Source organism: Pleurotus ostreatus, assembly GCF_014466165.1.
Source record: "Pleurotus ostreatus strain PC9 chromosome Unknown scaffold_4, whole genome shotgun sequence".
NCBI lineage: Eukaryota > Fungi > Basidiomycota > Agaricomycetes > Agaricales > Pleurotaceae > Pleurotus > Pleurotus ostreatus.
The window spans coordinates 3,023,635-3,044,901 of NW_023503159.1; the positions used below are offsets into that span (position 1 = coordinate 3,023,635).

General features: G+C 50.0%; 10 protein-coding genes across 10 annotated transcripts; 7 read left to right on the plus strand and 3 right to left on the minus strand.

Moving 5' to 3' along the window:
* Positions 1–382: 382 nt before the first annotated feature.
* On the plus strand, positions 383–2,607 carry PC9H_006842 (uncharacterized protein; the record flags this gene model as incomplete). Its single annotated transcript, XM_036776381.1, has 9 exons — positions 383–508; positions 566–650; positions 702–795; positions 846–971; positions 1,375–1,541; positions 1,598–1,845; positions 1,917–2,122; positions 2,192–2,394; positions 2,447–2,607. The coding sequence occupies 9 exons, from the start codon at positions 383–385 to the stop codon at positions 2,605–2,607; spliced, it is 1,416 nt and encodes a 471-aa protein (XP_036632400.1).
* Positions 2,608–3,511: 904 nt separating this feature from the next.
* On the plus strand, positions 3,512–4,587 carry PC9H_006843 (uncharacterized protein; the record flags this gene model as incomplete). Its single annotated transcript, XM_036776382.1, has 3 exons — positions 3,512–4,100; positions 4,159–4,302; positions 4,361–4,587. The coding sequence occupies 3 exons, from the start codon at positions 3,512–3,514 to the stop codon at positions 4,585–4,587; spliced, it is 960 nt and encodes a 319-aa protein (XP_036632401.1).
* A 118-nt stretch (positions 4,588–4,705) lies between these two features.
* On the minus strand, positions 4,706–6,113 carry PC9H_006844 (uncharacterized protein; the record flags this gene model as incomplete). The annotated part of the gene is made up of 5 exons (XM_036776383.1): positions 4,706–5,428; positions 5,495–5,644; positions 5,702–5,845; positions 5,901–5,939; positions 5,988–6,113. 5 exons carry the CDS (start codon positions 6,111–6,113, stop codon positions 4,706–4,708), a joined length of 1,182 nt encoding a protein of 393 aa, XP_036632402.1.
* Positions 6,114–6,861: 748 nt separating this feature from the next.
* PC9H_006845 (uncharacterized protein) lies at positions 6,862–7,254 on the plus strand (the record flags this gene model as incomplete). The annotated part of the gene is made up of 2 exons (XM_036776384.1): positions 6,862–6,988; positions 7,100–7,254. 2 exons carry the CDS (start codon positions 6,862–6,864, stop codon positions 7,252–7,254), a joined length of 282 nt encoding a protein of 93 aa, XP_036632403.1.
* Positions 7,255–8,847: 1,593 nt separating this feature from the next.
* Positions 8,848–9,535, plus strand: PC9H_006846 (uncharacterized protein; the record flags this gene model as incomplete). The annotated part of the gene is made up of 3 exons (XM_036776385.1): positions 8,848–9,076; positions 9,130–9,402; positions 9,462–9,535. 3 exons carry the CDS (start codon positions 8,848–8,850, stop codon positions 9,533–9,535), a joined length of 576 nt encoding a protein of 191 aa, XP_036632404.1.
* An 875-nt stretch (positions 9,536–10,410) lies between these two features.
* Positions 10,411–11,859, plus strand: PC9H_006847 (uncharacterized protein; the record flags this gene model as incomplete). The annotated part of the gene is made up of 9 exons (XM_036776386.1): positions 10,411–10,696; positions 10,762–10,782; positions 10,837–10,906; positions 10,955–11,025; positions 11,082–11,210; positions 11,262–11,392; positions 11,475–11,639; positions 11,694–11,748; positions 11,810–11,859. 9 exons carry the CDS (start codon positions 10,411–10,413, stop codon positions 11,857–11,859), a joined length of 978 nt encoding a protein of 325 aa, XP_036632405.1.
* A 1,439-nt stretch (positions 11,860–13,298) lies between these two features.
* PC9H_006848 (uncharacterized protein) lies at positions 13,299–14,138 on the minus strand (the record flags this gene model as incomplete). Its single annotated transcript, XM_036776387.1, has 2 exons — positions 13,299–13,816; positions 13,874–14,138. The coding sequence occupies 2 exons, from the start codon at positions 14,136–14,138 to the stop codon at positions 13,299–13,301; spliced, it is 783 nt and encodes a 260-aa protein (XP_036632406.1).
* Positions 14,139–14,257: 119 nt separating this feature from the next.
* PC9H_006849 (uncharacterized protein) lies at positions 14,258–14,842 on the plus strand (the record flags this gene model as incomplete). The annotated part of the gene is made up of 1 exon (XM_036776388.1): positions 14,258–14,842. The coding sequence occupies one exon, from the start codon at positions 14,258–14,260 to the stop codon at positions 14,840–14,842; it is 585 nt and encodes a 194-aa protein (XP_036632407.1).
* An 872-nt stretch (positions 14,843–15,714) lies between these two features.
* Positions 15,715–16,527, minus strand: PC9H_006850 (uncharacterized protein; the record flags this gene model as incomplete). Its single annotated transcript, XM_036776389.1, has 2 exons — positions 15,715–16,386; positions 16,480–16,527. The coding sequence occupies 2 exons, from the start codon at positions 16,525–16,527 to the stop codon at positions 15,715–15,717; spliced, it is 720 nt and encodes a 239-aa protein (XP_036632408.1).
* A 1,664-nt stretch (positions 16,528–18,191) lies between these two features.
* On the plus strand, positions 18,192–21,046 carry PC9H_006851 (uncharacterized protein; the record flags this gene model as incomplete). The annotated part of the gene is made up of 6 exons (XM_036776390.1): positions 18,192–18,477; positions 18,538–19,395; positions 19,448–19,589; positions 19,647–19,785; positions 19,840–20,824; positions 20,877–21,046. 6 exons carry the CDS (start codon positions 18,192–18,194, stop codon positions 21,044–21,046), a joined length of 2,580 nt encoding a protein of 859 aa, XP_036632409.1.
* Between the last annotated feature and the right edge of the window lie 221 nt (positions 21,047–21,267).

Here is a 21,267-nt window from a genome sequence, read left to right on the forward strand (position 1 = left end):
CACTGATTGAGTTATTTATGATTCAGTCTGGTGACTACTCAAACTTTGCAATAGTCTCCCACAACGCCGACGTCTGGGGGAGTACTCATCAAACATAGTCTAACATGAACAAGCAAGCTTGCGAAGTTACGTATGCTGTTATTGGTTTCGACAGAACAAACTTGTTTCTCAGACTTCAGTAGGTAGTAAGGCGGAAAAAAGATCAAGTCTTATCACTGAGTGCCATGTTGGCCATGGCTTAGCAGACTCACGGTCTTACTTCCTCTCCCCATATAGGCGGATTTTGCCGTCTAATGGACACGGGCTAAGCGTATTCGTGGAGCAGCGAGACGATTAGAAGGTGGCGTATCTTCAGGTTGCCTCCCTCTACTCGCTTTCCGTCATGAGTGCCTCGACGCCTGCAGTTTTCGCTGACAACCCTGTAGCCAGGCGGAGGAAGAAACACTGGAAAGACGATGCTTTACTGGCTCGCCTGGGTTACAAGAGCCAATTCAGGCGCGAGTTCTCGGTAAGTGCCCATGCTTCGATGGGCTGGGGTCCCATGCCAAAAATGACCCTCGCACAGTTGCTCGAAACTATTGCGTTTGCATTTTCTATTATGGGAATTAGCTCTGCCGTTTCCACATCCTTCTACTTTCCTCTTGTTGCAGGTTCGCCCTACCTCTAGCTTCTCTGTTGAGCTATCGATCAATAATGCATAGGAGGACATGCGGGCATGATTTTCGGATGGCTCATACCCTGCTTCTTTGTGCTGTGTATCGCTTGTTGCCTTGCTGAGCTAACTTCTTCGATGCCGTAAATTTACACCGTCTCCGGGCTCCGCACCAGCACTAACTCGAAGTTAGCACCAGCGCTGGCCTGTACTATTTCTCCGCGAAATTGGCACCAGAGAAATATTCTGCGCTTGCATCTTGGATCACAGGGTGGGCGAACATCACTGGACAAGTCGCCCTTGTCTGCTCTATAGGTACGTACGTTGCATACGGGTCGCGGAGTCATTACGATCCATTAATTAACTCTGTCTCACCAGATTTCACTTGGTAAATTTCCGAGATGATCACTTCGGTGCCACACAATGACAGACACGTTTCATTCTTCAGTGCGCAGATGATAACCACAGCAATTAATGTAGGTACGGACGGCAATGTCATATTCAGTTCCGGGCAAACCTTCGGCTTGATGATCGCTATTATTATTTCTCATGGCATATGCTGCTCGGCTGCGACAAAGATAGTCGCTCGTTTGACGTTCTATTACGCCACCGTATACAGTGAGTTCCTTCCGGGTCCTGCACTTTGAATGTTTACCAGATACTGTCGTTCCAGTCGGAGCCACCATAGCGGCAATAGCGGCGCTCCTTGTCGCCTCACGCAGTAATGGAGTCTCTACGGCGGATGCGTTCACATTACTCGAAAATAATACAGGCTGGAAAAACGGTACCTTCTTATCTTTCAAGTCCCATAGTGTGACTCTGATTCCTCTTGCAGATGGCTGGGCGTTCTTGCTTGCTTTCACTGCACCAATGTGGTGCCTGACTGGATGTGCGTCCGTCTACGTCTCTCTCGGTCTCGGACCCCCAGTGAACCTCTATCTTCAGACGATGCCGCTGCTCATATTTCCGAGGAGACAGCTGGCGCAGCGCGTTCAGCGCCGATTGCTATAATGACAGCGGTTATATTCACCGAAGTCTTTGGCTGGCTATTCCTCATCTCAGCCTCCTACGCCACTACGTCAGTGGACGATCTACTTGCATCGGAGCTACCACTGCCTATGGGCCAATTATTCCTGAACGCCCTTGGCAAGAAAGGAATGCTGGCGATCTGGTGCCTTCTCATATCCATCCAGGTACGCCGCTGTACGCCTCCGCTCCGAATTATGGTTCCCTGGCTAAGCGAGATGATATTCATACCATGTAGTGGGTAAATGGTATTTCGCAAGGCGTCGATGCGTCACGCGTTATCTTCGCTTTCGCCAGGGACAATGCATTACCTGGCTCGCGATGGTGGAAGCAAATCAATCCGTACACGCAGACGCCGGTCAACGCCGTCTGGCTTGTCATGGCATGTACCATCGTCCTGGGTCTTTTTGGATTCTCCGACGCGGCATTGTCTTCGCTTGCTGGGTGAGCATGGGAATATAAGTATGGTGTCCGTTGATGACTTACGGTAATACAATACGTCCGAATGAACAGAGCGACTGTGGTCGGGATATACACCTCCTATGGGATTCCCATATTCTTACGTATCACCTCTGGGAGAGGGAAGCTCAAACCGGGACCTTTCTCTCTTGGAAAATACTACATGCCAATTGGAATCATCTCAGTCGCGTGGATCGCTTTCGTTGAAGTGCTCCTCCTGTTCCCATACACCGAAGCTCCTGCGCCAATAGATATGAGTAAGCCCCCATACTTTCACTTGCAAGTGTAGTAATCTGATGGTGATCTCAGACTACGCTATTGTACTTGTTGCTGCCGTCCTTCTCTTTGCGTCCGCTTCATGGGTGCTCTCTGCGCGTAAATGGTTTACGGGGCCTGTACCGAATGTTGAGCGCGACGACTCTGATTTGGATGTCACGGAGGTAGAGGTAGGGAAGGACGAAAAGCTGTAAATTGATAGTTGCGCACATTTGAGACTATACACACCTTGCCGACGCTACGGTTGTCTTCCTCGAGAAATTGTCGAAGGCAGGGCCTCCCAACGGTCTACTCTACGCGCTTGAAAGTACCAAGATTCGGCGTAACCTTCCGTCGACTTTTCAGCGTCTCATGAAGCTTTGATAAACGTGCCCCTCTCTTCTCGCTTTCCAGAACCTTGCCCTTGCTGCTTATATGACCGGCGACCGGCGCCCGATGATTATAATGATTAATGGCAAACGCAGCGGGCTGATCTACCCTCTTTGACGTCGTCGTAGATAGGAAGAATGGTAGCTTTGCTGAATTTACTGGCACTACCCTTTTCGCTCGTCGTCGGAACGGGTTTACAACAGTTCTACACAGTTCACCCCTACTCCTGATCACCTCTGGCAGGCCCATTCATGAAGTACATCGGTCTTGAGAGCCCCCTTGTAACCTCCCCGGGGCGAGGCCTCTCCGCCCATGAGCCATCCGTGTTATGAGCTTCAACAAATCCACTACTCACACGAGCCTAATCGATCACATGCGAGGCAGTCCCTCAGTATGTGCTTGACAAGATACAGCCCTTGTCCATGTTACACGATGAAGACATATTCATGTCTTCCCCAACCCAAGAAATTGACTTTCGCAGAGCAAGATAGGAGACCCCTGAGTTCCCCCAGCACCGCACCTAGGGTTTCAAAATTTCATCGCCTTGGTAAAGAATCTTCCTTTGATCCTTGCGAGTACTTGGAACAGTTCGACTTCGACTCAAGAAACTGAATAGGTGGGTGAATAGCTAGGGTAGATATATACTCCGGGTATGTTGAACCTCAGAATTCACACCATCCGCTCTCATGCGACCCCGGGCGCCGAACACCCTTTTTCTGAACGACCATCATGTTGCGTACTTCACTAGCACCCCATTTCAAGACCGCACATCTTCGTTTTCGACGCATCACAACCTCTTCCGCAGACATCCAAGCCCTCGATAAATGGATCGCCACGCCGCAACGCACGCAGATACACGATACCTTGTCAGAAGGCCACATCTCAGACCTCTTCGTCACAATTCCCACCCGTGATGGGACGCGTGCAGCATTTCGGCGCCCTCGTTCTGGTTCTCCATTGAGTCCCGGGCATCACCTCGTCTTTTTCCACCCCCGGCACCCCGAACACGCCTTGAGACCTGATGGCACCGAGCCCGATTTCTGCCCGCCCGAGCCGTTCACGAGGAGGATGTGGGTGGGGGGAAAGATAAGGTGGAACCACGATAAGCCGCTCGTGGTGGGAGGGAAAGCAACCGCGACGTGGGAAATCGAGAATGTCGCGAAGAAAGGGTTCGAGAAAGAAAGCCCGATGGTGTTTGTGAATCAGAGAATCAGATACAGGATGGAGGGCATGTCGGATAGCGATGTATGTGTGGATGAGGAGCGATCCCACGTCTATCTCGCCCATGCAGCAAAGGGCACAAAGGCGCCTCGTGAAGGTGAGTCTGCTATTTCGCGCGTCGGATCCTTTGCAGAGTTGATGAATATGCAATCCAGTGAAAGATATCCCCAAATCCTCCGATTTTTCATTTTCATTCACACCTACCCCAACTACCCTATTTCGTTTCTCAGCTCTCATCTTCAACGCGCACTTCAATCATCTAGATAAGGAATTCTCCCAGCAGGTTGAAGGTTATCCAGGCGAGTTGTTCTTTCGAAATTGATTCTACGCGTAATTAAATAGAGGGTTCAATACCAGAACGCCTTGTTCATGGGCCTTTGACGGCTCTGATGCTCCTTGACGCGACCACGTTCTGCAACCAAGGGTCCCAAATCAAATCGTTTGAGTATCGCGCGACCAACCCACTTATCGTCAACCGTGAGCTAACGTTCCATGGCTCTTGGCTGCAAGATAAGCAAGCTAAAGTTTGGTGTATCGATGATGAGGGCGTTGTCGGAATGACTGGATTGATTGAAGTAGCTTGATCACAGCAAAATAGGTGTGTTGATCGAATCTCTTGGTTGAATTTGTAGTCCTACAAAGCAATGTGCGATAAATACCAATATGGCTAAGAACACGGACGAATGGAGGCGAAAGGGAGTACTACAGCTCGTCCTTAGGGCGTTCGGCATCAACGGGATTTGGAGTCTCCTCCGAGCTAAATACGACCTGGACAGGATCAACGACCTCAGGTGTAGCGACAGGTTTATCTGCCGTGCTCGTTGCCTCAGCTTTTCTGGTCTCAGGCATGCCAGTCGATGTCGTCGACTCCTCCTTGATAGCTTCCGCACTCTGCTTCTTCTCCTCCTCCGTCGGCTCCTTTTTCTTCGCATACGGCACATCTCCCATCATACCAGGGAATCCGTGTGTATCATGGAAATCAGCACCATGCCCCTCCTTGATCGCCTTCTCAAAGTCAATCAAATCAGAGAACCCGCCGTGAGCCAAAGCAATTCGCTGGGCCTCTTGCTTTCGTTGGATCTCCAACTCTTCCTCGTCTGGTACGAATTCTTCCGACTTGGCCTCCTCGTTGGCGACTGTCAGATCAGCAGTTCCGTCAATGACCGAGTCGAAGAATTTCGAAAGAGAGTCGTGTTTGAGAATGCCTTCGAATCGCACGGGTTTGGTTGAGCCGGCGGCGTAGACGAGCACTTTGGCTTGGTTCTTTTCCCCAGCTTCGTATCCCAGTTTGACAGAGCTTTTACCTCGGCGGTCACGATGACTCGCTAGCTCGAGCTGGCCCTGATATTTGTTGCCCAATACCTTCCAAAGGAGGGGGACTTTCTTCTCCTTCGTGAGTAGTAATACACGGTTTTTGTCGCTAGTCTAAACGTAAACATGAAATAGTGAGCTACTACTATGCTATCAACCGAAGCTGACAAGAACGCGTACCTTCTCTACCCACCCCGGGATATCTTCAACGTGATACAGTTTCGTGACGGTGTTCGGTATTCTTCTGGAAGCCCAATAGAAGAATGCGCTGGCGGTGCGCTCCCCTGCGTCATATGTAATCGGGCTCATTTGAGTGCCTCTAGGGAATAGCTACTCGAAAGGAAGGATTAATGAGTCGGCGTCTATGAATACCGCGAATATATGTACCTTGACTGTGGGGAAGCCTTGCACACCCTGCTCAGCACATAGACGTTTGTTTTGCTGCTCGTCGCAGTCTACGGCGTACATCGGCACTAGAGGATATAGTCCAAGTGCAGCTCTGCTATACTCCGGCGCCATGCGTTGACAGTGCTACTATACCGTCAGCAAATCGTCTGTTACTGTACTGAGGACTCCACAAACTCACTCCACACCACGGCGCGACGAACGCGACAACACTAGTTTGCTGTGTTTCGATGAGTAACAGATTCGCCAACTGAGCGATACCACGTACATTCGCCTTCATAGCCTTCTTAAATCCTTTCGCATCCAACATCTTTACCGTCGTGTCCTTGGGGAATATGGCCGCCGACGCCGACAAGGCGAGAGTCAAAGACACCAATTGCGCTGACAATAGCATCGTAGACTGGAGACGAAAACGGGAGTGAGAGAGTTGGTTCTGAAACTACGGTGAATGTATTTATACGATCTTGGGTGCCATCTCACACTGACGTGGCGGGAAGGTATTAGAATGATCACGTGGTTTCCGGTCGTTTGATTGGTTCACAGCGATTTACCCCCGAGCGGCTTCTGAGGAGCCGACACTCCGAGCGCGTCGCGTACAGGTCGTGTGAGAATACTCGAGGCGGGCTCGGGCATGAATCGGGCTACGAACGTTTGAACAGTCGACCCCCTTTTCTGCGCCGCCTACGCTGCGAAGAAACCCGTTGGCAGGACACTTGATTGTACGTCTGCGAATGTGGCACAGTTTGCTCTCAGCATAATCGCATAACCGTTCGCCGTATTTTGCTGGTGCGAGGCGCCGTCATCTGCTTTGTACCCGTATGACTGCATTGCTTTCCAATTCGTTTCCAGGACGCATCCATTGAAGGGGTGATGCAGGATACGGCACGTGTCGGGTGGGTGGTCACTCGCAAGCACCCTCATTGTCACTCTCATGGATGATCTCACTAATCCGCAGACTAGATGATCGGCGTCGACCGTGGCGCGTGCCTAGAGGATGGCGGCAACGGTGTCTCACCTGTATTCCATTTGATCTCCCCGCTATTCTGGGCTCCGGTCATCCTCGATCATCTCCCACTCGCCATTATTCTCTCCCAGAGTATCGCCGTCGTATGTCCTGACTTTTACCGTTCGGCGATGCGGCGATGCGTGGGGGCTCGACAGAAGAAGGGGACGAGACGGGGGGATGGACGAGGGAAGAAAGAGTTGGACGCGATGAGCACGCGTATTTATACGGGGCTGACGAGGTCTGTGCGTCGAACGGCGTCGTTGGTGAGTACGATAGGTACGCTGACATCATTGATGTTGTCCAGATATGCGGGTGTCTGGGTTTGGCAATAATGTGACCAAAATAGGCAATGATTAATGTCCTACCTCGCCCAGCATTAAATGCCAACGGCCCGGGCCCGCCGCTAACCAAGTTGAAGCAAACTGCGTCCATAGCGGCTGTGGAGGGTGCCAGAGTTTCGCGTCCCGATTTTGAAGCGATAGCGCCCTATGATGAGATGGATGGGGAGACGACACCAGCGGAGAAATGAGAACGGCCGTCAAATGAAGGCCTATTAGTGAATCCCTAGTTTCATAGCAAAAGTATCATCACCTCATGCTGCCTGCTATGCAACGACAACAACAGCAATGGTTCGATACGGATCTAGAACTAGCAGCAGTAGGCCAATGGCAAGCCAGATGCGGGGGTGTATCGACTTCGAACCATTCATGGCATGTCTTGAAACTGCGGATAGATGTGGGGAGGGTGCACCTTATGACAGGTCCTTGATCGCCCACCCAGAGAACCGTAATATTGTGTTTTATTCCGACTGCAAGCCCGCGCTTCGAAGGACTAATAGCAAAAGAAGGGACACACACCGCCGCCATAGTCGCATTTCACTAGGCACGTAGAGTGGAGCACACGAACGCGCACCATCGAAAACGACACGCGTACTTGTTGCTTGAGTAGGGAGGGAAACGTGACTCTCCGGTGAGTAATGCTCTTTCCTTTGCAAATTGTTGTTGTTGTTGGTACGTTATTATCCCGGGCAGATTCATGTATCATCTAATGCTCTTTCTACTCGAGCTCTGCGAGATCATCATTTCCTTCCGAGCGAGGCTTGACGCGTAGCCTGAGGCTCACCATCCGTCAATCTGTGGGCCATCCGTCAATCTAGGTCAACAAAGATAGAGATAACAATAAGCAGACACTTGTGTTCGCGTGCAAACAAGAAAAATATCCACAACGAGGGACGGTTATGACTTCACCAACGACGCACATTCGTTTCAATGAGAAAATACTATCACTCGGGCTTGTGAAATGACACGTACCCATCTATCGACGCTCCCTCCGTCACTTCGACTCGACCGACGGGATTACGGAAAGCAGCTCATCTAATACGCCCATATTGACGACCGTCGACATGCCCAAAATGTAAGGCAAAAGGTCAGTAATCTCATTGAGATAGGATAATGTTTGGATATCTCTAAGCATTGCGGACGCACCCATTATCCATTAATTATTTCCATCAGAAGGCCCTCGGTCCTCTTTCGTGTCATCCATCTTGTGTTCCCGTTCACTCAAAATTAGTTCCCTGATTGCATTCCTATCCGAGTCTCGACAGACAGTTCCATACAATCTTGTTTGTACTTCGGGGCGTCGAGGTTGAAGTCAAGCACCTCCTGAGCCGGCCTAGCAGCCCAGACCAATGATTACGTAGAAAATGCTGGGGTAGACGTTGAATTAAGTAGATCAGCGTGGTTTATCACATTAACGGAGTCTTGGTGTGTCTGCGTTCAGCCGAGGTTTCGACCATGATCGTCGCTCCTCTAAATGTGATATGTGATAACAACGGGGGGGATGCGCCCCACCTCGCTACCATTTCACTTACCAAATCCGGAATCTTTGCCCCTGTGATCGTCTTTCCTTTGTTTGATGAGGCGCAACCACTTTTGCGCAGTTGTGACAGGCGAGTGGCCACCGCCCCAAATGTGGCCAATTGTTGCCTCGTCGTTTGTCGGAGCTTCAGCAGTATAAAAGGAGCCAGGAGAATTGGTGAATATCGCCCTTTACCCCCCAACCAGCAGCCTATCAACCCACCACCGTCCAAATCATCCCCAGTACAAATCACATACTCATTAACATGAACGCTTTCTTCGCACTCGACGAACTCGACTTCGACTCCGAGCCCCAGTTGATGGGATTCTCGTTCCCGACCGTATTCGAGAACGACGCGACTGAAGATTGTCTGAACGCAGGGTTCCCGACCCAGAGTCTGCTGTTCTCTGTCGAGCCCACATTCGCGGGAGAGCCTTCGGAGCTCGATACGACTGAGCTCGACTTCAGCATGGAGTGCGATATCTCTAATGATGGTATGCCCTTCGAATTACGAAAGTGGACTATACTTATGCAGATAACCTCGTAGTATTCGAGGCGGGACCTCTAGATGGCGAACTAGAGATAGTCAACTGTTTCCATCGTGTATATCCGCAAGCTGAGGATTACGACGACTTCGACGCGGACGACAGCGACGACGCGTCCATGACCTCATCTGGTCGCTCGACGCCCCTCTCTTCCTTCCCTTCCACCCCAAACAATGTTGCAATGAACATCTCGGAGGCAGATATCGATGAGTTGCAGCTCAAGTCAAGCTACCGCAAGGAAATGGATATCATCTCCCCCGAGGGAGGTTTGTTCGGTAAGCGTCTATTCTTTGGGAGGTCATCATCGTGTCTCACTCCGGCGTACGAATCGTAGATAAACACTTGCGTTTCCACCAATTTGGCAACAACCTTGAAACGTCTCTGGTCGTACCATTTGGTGCGTACTAAACGGTCTTTAGACTTCAACACCTCTTGGCTATCTGTACACTCCTCACCGTCATCCCGTTCATCCTAGTGTACAACTTATATACCCCCCTTATGGGCTTCATGAGATTGCTATCCTGCTTTCACATAGCTATCGTGTATTAATTATCTTCATTGTCAATGTCACCCTCAGGGGGTCTTCTCGTTTTGTAGGTGGTTGATGGCAACTGGCGCCATTCAGCTCATAGCTTCTTCAGCGCTTCGTTTGAAGTTTGTCTTCTCCATCATGTCATGTCAACTCAGCCTTTTGATGCATTGATAATTCGCCAACACTAACAAAGCTCCACTCAATTCGGAATATCTTAATGAACGCGCGACGGCTCACGGAATGGCGTTGAAACCCAACTACAACTGCCGTTCGCTTTTTCGTCTGGCCAATCACCGTTGAAAAAGCAGCTTAGGAACAATCTTTGGAATTTGTTTCTGTTCTATCACTCCGTCGACGTCGACACTGGTACGCTGTTCCTGGTCAACGACGAACTGACCAGCGCTAGTGGAACCCTGGAATTCGCAAAGACATGTCGTTGACTGATATGATCGTCTCCATGCACTGCTCAATGTTGCTCTCGGGTATGCCAGGGCTGCTAGACGTGGCAACTGAAGCACGAATGTCTGATGTCGGTTGTGATCACTGATCGACGTCCATGGTTCCGTGGGATATTCGCAGTTGGGCGATTTGTACTTAAAGTGACCGTCGGAGGGCCTGCTTTTCTTCGCCAGGATCAACACCCCGACTCGCTAGGTCGTCGAACGGCTCACTTTCCTTACTTTCTTTTCTTTTCGCCTTCTTTCTTGCTACTGTGTAGCTTAACTGGAATCCTTATCTTACTTTGCGTACCATGCAATACTTTTCCTTAATCCTGCTATGCGGTCTGGTTTCCTATTCAGCACGCGCAGCACCAGTAACGGGCACCTCACCGAGTGGACGTGGTATAGTTCCACGCGACGGACCAACATCGGACGCGGCAACCAGTCAACTCTCGGCGGCACAGCAATCTTCGCTCGTACGTCCCGCCCAATTCTCCCGGGTGGCGTATTGCTCGAGCGCAGCGGTAACGAGCTGGTCGTGTGGGCCGCCTTGCGATGATATCGGGAAAGGCGTGGAGGTAATACAGGCTGGCGGAGGTGCGTAATCAGGTTGCATAACGACTTCGCGACTGAATTGAAATCTAAACTCTCACCTGCAACAGACGACGGGTTGGTGCCCATGTGTGAGTATTCATTGCCTTGCGACATGTGTGCAAGAATAACGATGTGCATCATAGATTTTGTTGCGCACGATCCTATCGCCGAGTCGATTGTCGTTGCACATCAGGGAACTGATCCGGACAACATGTAAATATTGATCTTCGTCGGGAAGGACGTGGTTATTGATTTCACCAGTCTTTCGATCATCAACGATGCCCAGATCCTGCTAAAGGATCTAAATTCGACTCGTTTCCCGTCGGCAGGTGGTGAGCATTTCCTGAGGCTCATTTGTACTTTATTCGCGACTAACCCAGGGCTAAAGATTCTGTTAAGGTGCACGACGGCTTCCAGAAGACGTTCGAGCGTACCGCCGATGGCGTGCTTTCTGGCGTTCAGAGGGGTCTTGCGGCTAACAACGTCAATAAGGTCGTCGTTACAGGCCACTCTCTCGGTATGCTGACCTCATGCAATACCTTTGGCCGGGACTGATTTCCTGAAATAGGTGCTGCTATTGCTGTCATGGACGCGATGATGCTCAAAGAAATCCTCGGTTCATCAGTAGAGATCACCACAACAGTGTTCGGTCTACCCCGAGGTGGCAATGAGGAATGGGCTAACTTTGTTGATCAAACTGTGCGTCAAGATCCATCATCCCACCAATCTATCTTGCGATGAGAACGCAGAACTGATGGGCTTGCTCCTCGTACATATGCAGCTTGGCTCGAGTCTGACTCACGTAACCAACCAAGATGATCCTGTGCCCATCCTCCCACCCCGGCTCATCGGGTATCAGCATCCGCAAGGCGAGATCCATATCAACGCCGTAGACGGCAATGGCGATGCTACAGATATAGTTGCGTGTCCCGGACAGGAGAATGAAGTGAGGAAAGCTTTAGTTCTCTGGATGGTCACCTCATCTCACCTTGGAATGCAGAATTGCTCGGAGGGCAACAACATACTGTTCGACCACAGTGTCGCCAATCATGCAGGTACGCGTGATCGTGTTCTTTGGCGTAAGGTTGGCTGATCCACTGTGTGACCGCTGACCAGGCCCGTATATCGATAACATATCGTTTGGAGGAGATGCGTGCCCGCTTTGATCAGGCTTCCCGCTGCCCGGAATCGCGTTTCTTGCTGGCGTGAGGACGTCTACGCTGTATGAACTATAATATTGTTCAATGATAATGTAGAAAGAGTGATAATGTCGCGTGGCCCTTTGCATTCTGTTTGCGTGGTATGAGTGTTCTATTCGTGTGTTCGAGGCATGCTCTCTCTGTCAGACATTGGTTTATGCCCATCGATTGTATCCCCTCCCTTGAGTCGAGGATATTCCTTGCCATTGCACTGCCAGTACTGCCTGACAAATACGAGCAAGAAGAAAGTGTTACAAAGTAGGTATCACAACATTTAGTTTAAGTCAGTAGAACAAACGCATCCGGTTAAGAGGCTGCAACATGTGTCACAACCAGCACATGGCGCGGTGTTTGTAGGGGGAACAACTCTCTGAAAAGGCTGACCATCTTCAGAACTCCTTATTCTCAAATACGGTGTAAACGGCACAGCATCGTTCAGCATCTAGGGGGATGTCGGAGGCTCCAACAAACTTACTGAGGGGTGAACAATAACGTGTGGAGGATGGCGAGGACTTGTGACATGAATGCGGCCCCATATCATTTACACTGAACTCCATTCAGATTACAGCGGCACCCACAACACACTACGAGACATTGCAAAGTCCACAGCATTGACGCCCACTTCGACAAGGGTGACACACCTTGCCCATGTTTCCGCACTTCTGTAAATGCCATCGAGCCGCTAGAATTTAGCATCTTCAAATAAGTATAGTAGCAATCAAATGCTACTCACCTGGCTGTATATGATAACACTCAACCATTTACCTCGCCATAGCCTCCTAAATCCCCATCTTCATCTTCCTCCGTCACTGCCCCGTCATCTGTCACTGCCCCATTTGGGAGGGTGCTGTCATCGACATCCTCACTGCCGCCACCATTGCCAGCAGGGCGAACAGGAACAACAAAGTGACCATGACCACAGGACCGAATAAGTGGCACGAACCCCTTATCCCGTAGATCGGCCAAGGCAATGTCCGACTCTGTGTTATGGTTCGACTTTTCTCTCTTCCTTTTCCCCTATATATCACATGACGGACACGCAGTAGCTTACTACAGACTGCTTACGACCCTCGGCCCGTATTACTAAACACCTTAGTCAGAACCTCACCGTAGACGCATGGGTGCAGTACATGACATCACACCTCACGGTGATGTGCTAAGCATTCCATGGAAAGCCGACAGGCTACGGCGTGTAGATAGACATGAGGATTATGCATGTACCATAGTATATAAGACTGAATATTATACCCAGAGACGTTAACTCGTTCTCTTGGGAATACCACTAATACTAGTGCCTGAGTCAGCGTCTTCGTCCTTACTCCTCACCTCTTACCTCTCGGACTTTACTACTTCTCACTTGTATTCTTGTTGGGTCCGCGTACGCCTTGTTGTGTATTAGCGTCGCCCTAACACTCTGCTGTTCCCAAAATGTGGATTGGGTTTGTTGCCACAGTTTCTGCAACCGCCATGTACAATGCCCAATCCTTCTCATGGACATCCTCATACAAGTCGTTGCTTGCAGTCATGAAAAGCTTCATAAAGTCAAAAGATGGGACTTGTGCCTTCTGGATCAATGCCCAGGTCCAGTAAGGCCCTGCCGCCGGTATGTTGACAATTTTTGTGAAAGTCGGATGTTCTGCAAAGTATATAGCATCATAGTATAGCAGTTGGGCTTGAGCCGATTCTAAGAGTTTTTCTCGGGTTAGTCCACCGCCACTGGGCCTTCGAGACGGGGCCTTCTTGTTCTCGACTAGCCCAGGAAGGCAAGTATGGTAGACTTGGAACTTCCCATCTACAGCTGGCTTGCTCGCTGTATGCGCTATTGAGCAATCAGGAATACCATAAATAGCTTTTCGGTCTGCTGGCTCCGTTGTCGTGGATACTGTAGTTTCGAAAGACGAATTTGGGTCGATATCGAGGACATCTAAAACAAGATATATGACTCCAGGCACTTATTTCCCAAAAAGGAATCCATTCTTACCCTCTGAAAGGTCGTCAATATCGTCGAGCTGAATGAGTTTTTCTTTCGAGAGGATGACAACGCCTTGCGGACGGGGCACCAGGGACTCTCGAGATGGAGCAATCAGATTGTTGATATGCCCGACATCCAACAAGGATTCCAAGGTGAGTACGTAGGGCGAGTACCACATCCATTCGGCATTGCTCCGATTGCTCCGATATTGTTTTGCTACGTCTTGAATTTGGGCCGAGGTGTGAAACTTGGGCAAGGACTTGCGAGGCGGCATTATTTAATTACACAACAGTATAACACAAGATCCCTTTTATATGTAAACAAGGCTATTGTTCACTGTTGGAGGACAATGACTGACGAGGACAATGACTGACAAGGACAAAAGCCGACAAGATGGCCGACAAGGCGATTTTCAAGCTCAGCCCTGGGACTTATACAGTTCAAACTTCAACCAATCACGCAAACAACATGGGACCCAACCACGATCAACAGCACGACAGCGGCATTATCAGCGCCCAAGACATAACCCCAGCCACAGAACCGACTCACGAACGCACCCCCGCCATCGCCCACAAATTGCCAAAACCTCTTCCTGTTCCCTCAGTTGTGTACGGTTTAACGATCACGAACGACGTTGCCTTCGCTATTGGGTGTCACTATGTCCCCCCATCGGACAAAGACAACGAAAACCCCTGGTTCCGAAGGTTTGCTGAGAGAATTGGGCGCAAGTTCCTCAACTCGTACTGTCAGAAGAGGTTCCCCGACATTCCTCTTCGGTGGCGCCAGCCTGTCGTTGCTGTCCTGCCTCATTCTCAGGAGGTGCCTTTGCTTATGCTGGGCAGGAGGGGCCGTTGTGCGAAAACGGGGAAAGTGGTGAACCAGATATTCGTCAATAAGGAGCAGGTGCAGGTTCTGAAGGATGCCCTGGGTTTGGATAAAGAGGAACCAAAGTGGTACCGCGTCGCGATTTCCGAGTAAAACGCCCGCCGTTGTAGGTAGGCTTCGGTTCACTAGCCTTTACACGCACATCTCAGTGAACGGCTTTCAAGGACGTACGGTATAGAGCCCAAGTGTCGTTTGTATCTAGGCACAATAGTACGGCGTGATTATAGTTATGGTGTTGGCGAAATGTCAGGTTGATATCGTCAGGATGTGATTATCCACTCGCAGAAAACAAGGGTATAGTGTCTTTGGCTTGCGTGGGCCAAGGGACAAGGCGACGTCGCCACCGCTTATACTACTGTGCTCCGAGTCGGGGGGCATGATTCCGTCTCAAACCCCTGTGCTTGTGGGGGTCCGGTCTAGAGCCACTCTCGATCTCATCTGGTGTGGCTAGTGGTTACTACATGATCTGCCACAGCTGCTAGCACCGCTGGATGCAGCGGGTACAAGGTAAGGTGCATGAAATATCGCTGGGTCTGCATTCTTACCTGCTCGCGATAAGCACTTCTCTCGCACAATCCGCTGAGGGACTGAACGCCGTGTTTCGATGCTCGACCTTGCACAGTCCGCTCCCGCTTATCGTGGGCAGGTAAGAATGCAGACCCGGCGATATATCATAGCAGTGGACGTGGTATTGTTACACGCGAGGGACCGACGTCGGACGCGGCAACCAGGCGCAGCAATCATCGCTCGTATGCCCAGCCCAATTTTCCAGGGTGGCATATTGCTCGAGTGCAGCGGTAACGAGCTGGTCATGTGGACCGCCTTGCGATGATATTGGGAAAGGCGTCGAGGTAATACAGGCTGGCAGTGGTGCGTAATCAATTGCATAATAACTTTGTGTACTGAATGAAAATCCAAACACGGTGTTTGTGAGGGGAACAACTCTCTGAAAAGGCTAACCATCTTCAGAACTCCTTAGTCTCAGATGTGGTGTACACGACACGGCCTCGTTTGGCATCTAGGGGGATGTCGGAGGCTCCAGCGAACTTAACAGAGTACTTGAGGAGGATGCGCTGCATAGCCTCATGCAAGTGTAGGTCATCCGGGGGGGTTGGAAGGTGGCTATATTCGGGCTTTACTTGCATGACAAGCTCCTCCATCATGGGAACCAGGCGGCCAAGCTTTGCATGGAGAAAATGCTCCCAGCCCCCGAGATTCAAAAATGTCGTCCTATCGTCCGTAGGAAATTTACCGGGGTAGGGCATGATTTCGTGTGATGCGATATAGTCCCAGATAAAGATTAACCACTTGTTGTTCTTGTCTTTTTTGGGGTGTTCGCCTCGGGGGAGAGCGCGAAGCAGGAATACTACGATCACCCAGAATACTGACTCGGCGTTGTGTCGAGGGAGGTGCTGGAACTTTTGAGCTTCATCCTCGGATTCCGAGTCGTCTTCCATTGCTTCATTGTCATGAAATTCGTCGCGGTCAAAACCGACAAAACCAAATTCGTTGTCTTCAGATTTGTCGACGATGGGCCCGTCTATATTGGGCTTTTTGCGGCCATAGGGCACACCATGTATTGTGCCGTTGCGATCCTCTATATGTCGCAGAGGGTCCGATCCAGCAGAATGTACCTTCTTGTACCGGACAAAGATTTTTAAGGGCAATTAAGGCATGGATTCGGAAGTATGTCCAAGATCGTTCAAGAGCATGCCCAGCGTCCACCGCACGAGCCACAAAGCGAGGGGTGCCCTGATGCAAGAGAGGATATTCCCCATTCCAGTAGTATACGCAGTGGTGATTGCTACTCACCGTCCTGCGACGAAGGTCTTCGCGTTCAGCGCCACGTTCGAGATTGAATGGCAGAGTCCTTGGATTGCTTTCTCCAAGTCCAACAAAATCGCCAACGGGGGGCACGTTTTTCCCTAAGTCAAGCAGACTACGTGAGCCGTAGATGACAGAGATAAATAGATCAGACTTCTGACCGTGTAAGAATCTCGCTGATAAATACGAGTGACTGGTCTAATTTGAGACGCGCTTGACTGGGTTGTCTTTGGGGGCGATGATAATGTTTTCTTGGCTTATTTCGCTGTGAATGAGATTTCTCTCTGTAACTGCCCAGCGGTGAGCTGGTAAGTGTCGTTAGCGGAGTAGGAGAGTCTGAACACTGACACTGACCTTCAAAGAGTCGAACACTTGATTTGCGTGTCGCTTTCCTCGCGAGTTTACCTTCTTTGACTTGATGATATGCCATCTCCTTTCGGCTGTCTCAGCACTGGGCAACTCTCCGAGGGCGGAGTGGCAAGCGTAAAGGGTTCATCAGCTGAAAGCGAGAAGATAACTGGTCGAACTGACCGTAAGACCGGAACCTTAGAGTATCGCTTGGAGGACTTTTGTCGGTTCTGGAAAAGTCTAAGTTATCCCAAAGTCATACAGTCGAGGACAATCAAACACATCAAATATGATCGAGACAGATTGAGAAATTTTGGGACCAAACCGAGTTCAGATTCAGGACCAGACAACCTGAAAGAGCTCAAAAAACGATGTCCGAAGTTTTTCCCACGAGTATTTAATGTGGCCAATTTTTTTTGGGAATTTTTTGAAACATATACTACCCTTTTGAGCAACTTTTGAGTCAATTTAATGATGAACTAAAGATTCTATTGCTAGTCACGCCAACCGCGATGACTGGGACCCAGTATTTACATACTATATGTCATATTTAAAACTTTGTGAGTTGCGGTGTAATGTAGAGGCCGGTTATATCATTCTTCGAGGCCTTGGAGGCCTTCCACATCGTTTCATTGATATCCAACGGTGGGGATGACACAGCTGCGCCGATAACGTGATAGCGCCAAGAGGAGACGCCCAGGGGTCCTTATCTCATGTGAGCAAGTTTGTTAATTGTTTTCTGCCTCACCCGCTCATTAGATATCAGTTATTCATATTGTAAAATGTCTAGCTTGAGGAGTACTATAAAATGGCTTATTCAAATTTTACCCATCTTTTTTTTTGTGTGTGGCCAAAATTTTGAGGGTTCACTGTTTTTCGGCCAATGAACGGCTCGATAGAATTCACTCGGACCACGCGGGATATATTCTAATAGATGCCTATTATCATTCTAAAACAATTCCGGGGGTAAAATTAATGGTCAATATTTATTTGATGTGTTTGATTGTCCTCGACTGTACGTTCCTCAAGAATCGGAGGCAAAAGTGCTCGCTGGGTTTCAAGTCTAAGTGGCACGATCACATGTTGGGTGGCGTGCGACACATTTGTGGCAAGTTGTGGTTGTGATTCACTTTCCTAAACAGTACTCTACCACTTCGTTGCAGTGGCAATTTGTGTTTGTGTTTATTCCATTGTTCACTCCCTGGCCACACACTGTGGTAAGTATACATATGATCTCTGTCCTTACCTTCCTGTACCCATCCTTACTACCATGGCTGACCACTTCGCGTTCACCAATAGCCCTCTCAAGAATACCAAGAAAGCCGCAGGCAGTCGCAAGGAGATGTCGGCGCTTGAGGTAAAAGAAGAGTACATAACACCGTACGCGAACTTCTCCCAAGACCACCTGAACTCGCCTCCGGGCTCGAATTTGGAGGAACTCCTGGAAGCCGACACAACGCTAGTAGCCCTAACCGAATCATACGTTTCCGCTGTAGGAAAGCCCCAATATTCGGCACTTTGCAAAGTCCTGAATCATCTCAGCGAGAAATTCTGTGGTAAATCCTTTTCCCGACGTATACAAACTCTCACTAACTATTCACGTCCAAAATGCACAGGGGATAACGAACCCATCGTCTTCGTGGACCATCACACAGCATATCTCAAACATCATCCCAACGGATACTTCGACTGCTCTCCGGATATTCCTGCCATGTTGAAGTCTAGATTCTTGACCTACCCGTCCACTTCCCCTTGCAAATGCGCCGAGTGGTCCGATTTGGAGACCGTAGTCGAAGTCAAGAACGAGCACGAATACTTGGATGGCATAACGCAACTGGCCGCATACCTTGGACTAGCGAATCAAGCTCGACCAGACAAAGTTGGAATATACGGCTTGATCACATCGCCGAGTGGGTACCAGATACAATATAGCGATGCTGGCGGTCTGACTACATCGCCGTTCTCCGATTGGGAACACCTCGTTCCCTTGGCGTCCTATGCATATACGCTCTATTTTCCTCTTCCAGGACGCCCGCGCTGCGACCCGACCATCACTCGCTCATCCACTCGCATAGAAGATAAACCGACCTGGGATGTCACGTTCAAAGGCGAAACATATCCTGCGTGCCAAGTCAAATTTGTCGGCCAACCGTGGAAGCGAATGACGTGGGTCGCCCAAACAGCGGGTAAATATCCCACCGTCATCAAGGATTCCTACTGGGCGTATGGCCGGACATTCAAGGAAGGGGAATTATACGATCTCCTACAGGCTGACGGCAAACCGGCTCCGGGATTCGTGAGGGTGATAACACACGGAGACGTCTTCAATGAGGAGGGCCCCATTACGTCTATCAATATCGAACCCCATGTGTATCGAGTAAAGACTAGACTCATCATGGGAACGTCGGGCGACCCATTGGCCAAGACTCCGAGTATCCAGCATTTTCTCATGACTATGTACGACATTCTGGAAGGTGGGTGCCTCAGTGTAGTTACTTCAAATATTTCACTGAGAGCTCTCCGTAGCTCACCGATGGGCAGTCAAAAGGAGAAACGTCATTCATCGAGACATAAGCATAGGCAATATCATCATCAACCCCAAGGACAAGTCGAAAGCCGAATTGGATGAGAGTGGCCGACCCATATTTATCAACGAGGTCCTTACAAAGTTAGCCACTCAAGCCATAGATTTTTGTTCAAAGCTGACGAGGGATGGTTGAGGTAGAGCAAAACACGCGCCGCCAGTGGCGCGTCTGTACGATTTCGACAACGGGGCTGAATACGACCGAAAGCTTGCACAGACACCGTCATTCAAGGAGTCTCTAGAGCGTAGTCCCGACCACGAACACCTTCGCCATAGAACGGTAAGAGGACGCTTGCTATTACTTATAGCTGAGCACTGATTGTCTCTCACACAGGGCACCCCTCGTTACATGGCGCGTGCGGTTGCCGCTGGGCGCACTCTTGAACGAGGCTTGGCTCCCTTCAATAGTATGCCCTCATTGTCATCAAAGGTGCTTGTCCGTTACAAGAAGGTACACCGGGCGGCTGGCGCGGATCCTTTTCGACATTTCGAAGATCGCCATGGGATGGTGCACGGCGTCCGTCTTCATGGTCTCAACGGAGACACCGGCAACGACGAAGATGACAGCGACAAATCCGACGACGACGAATCCAACAACGACGAATCTGACCGCGATGAGTTTGTAGTGAACAAGGTAGAATTTCCCAGTTTCGAATCTGACAGTGTCGAGTCAGACACAGGCGAATCTGGCGACGAAGAATCTAGCGACAACGAATCAGACGGCGAATCTGGCGAAGCCAAATCCGCAGTTAAAGCCCCGATATTCCAGCACCTCCCTCGACATGACGCCGAGTCAGTATTTTGGGTGATTGTAGTATTCCTGCTTCGTGCACTACCCCTTGGCCAGCGTCCGAAAAAAGACAAGAACATGAAACACTTGATACCAGTGTGGAAGTGCATCGCATCCCACGAAATCAAGTCCGACCCCGGGAGCTTCCCCTTCGACCTCCGAGCGATGCTCTTGTCCTCCGGTTGGGAGCAAAATCTCCATAAGCAACTTGGCAGCCTGGCTCCTATGATGGAGGAGCTCGTCGAGCAAGTTAAACCTGAATATAGTCACCTCCCAGCACCTCCTCCAGACGACTTCCATCTTCATGAAGCAATGCAACGCATCCTACTCAACTATGCCATTAAATTTTCAGGGGACTCCGACATCCTTCTGAATACTAAACAAGGTCGCATCGTTTTTGAACGGAAGGAACCTCCGGCGCATAGGGCGTCTACTGAGATTTCTCTGGACGGCCAGCATTTGCAGCGAGCTGGACACCGCTCGCACATTTCGGTATCTCGAGGTTCAGATGGTATTGTCAAAGATAAAAGTAGGAGAACGTCGACTTCCTTCGACATCCCTGCTGATCCCCACTACTGTAGGAAAGCGGAGAGACAGCGTTGAGGCCAATTCTTCTGACGGCCAATCCCCCTCACGCTTCCGCCTCCCAGATATCCCCCGCGCAATCCCAGTTGCGGACAATGATGGGCGTATTGGACCAAATATAACACGTGAAGAGTACATCTTCAGAGACAAGCGCCGGCGCATGTAATGGTGACCTCATCAAACCATTGATAGTTTTCGATGCATATTTATCATCCACTTGTATGACATCAGGCTCAACGCCCACCAGTCCCCTTACTGTCAAAAATATATGTATGCCAAATTGACTCTGTACACATTCGTATATCGTTTATAATCAAATATATTCGACGCGGTTATAGTGTGGTTTCCCCAGATTTAGTCCCCTGTTCCCCTACTCCTTATCTCCTA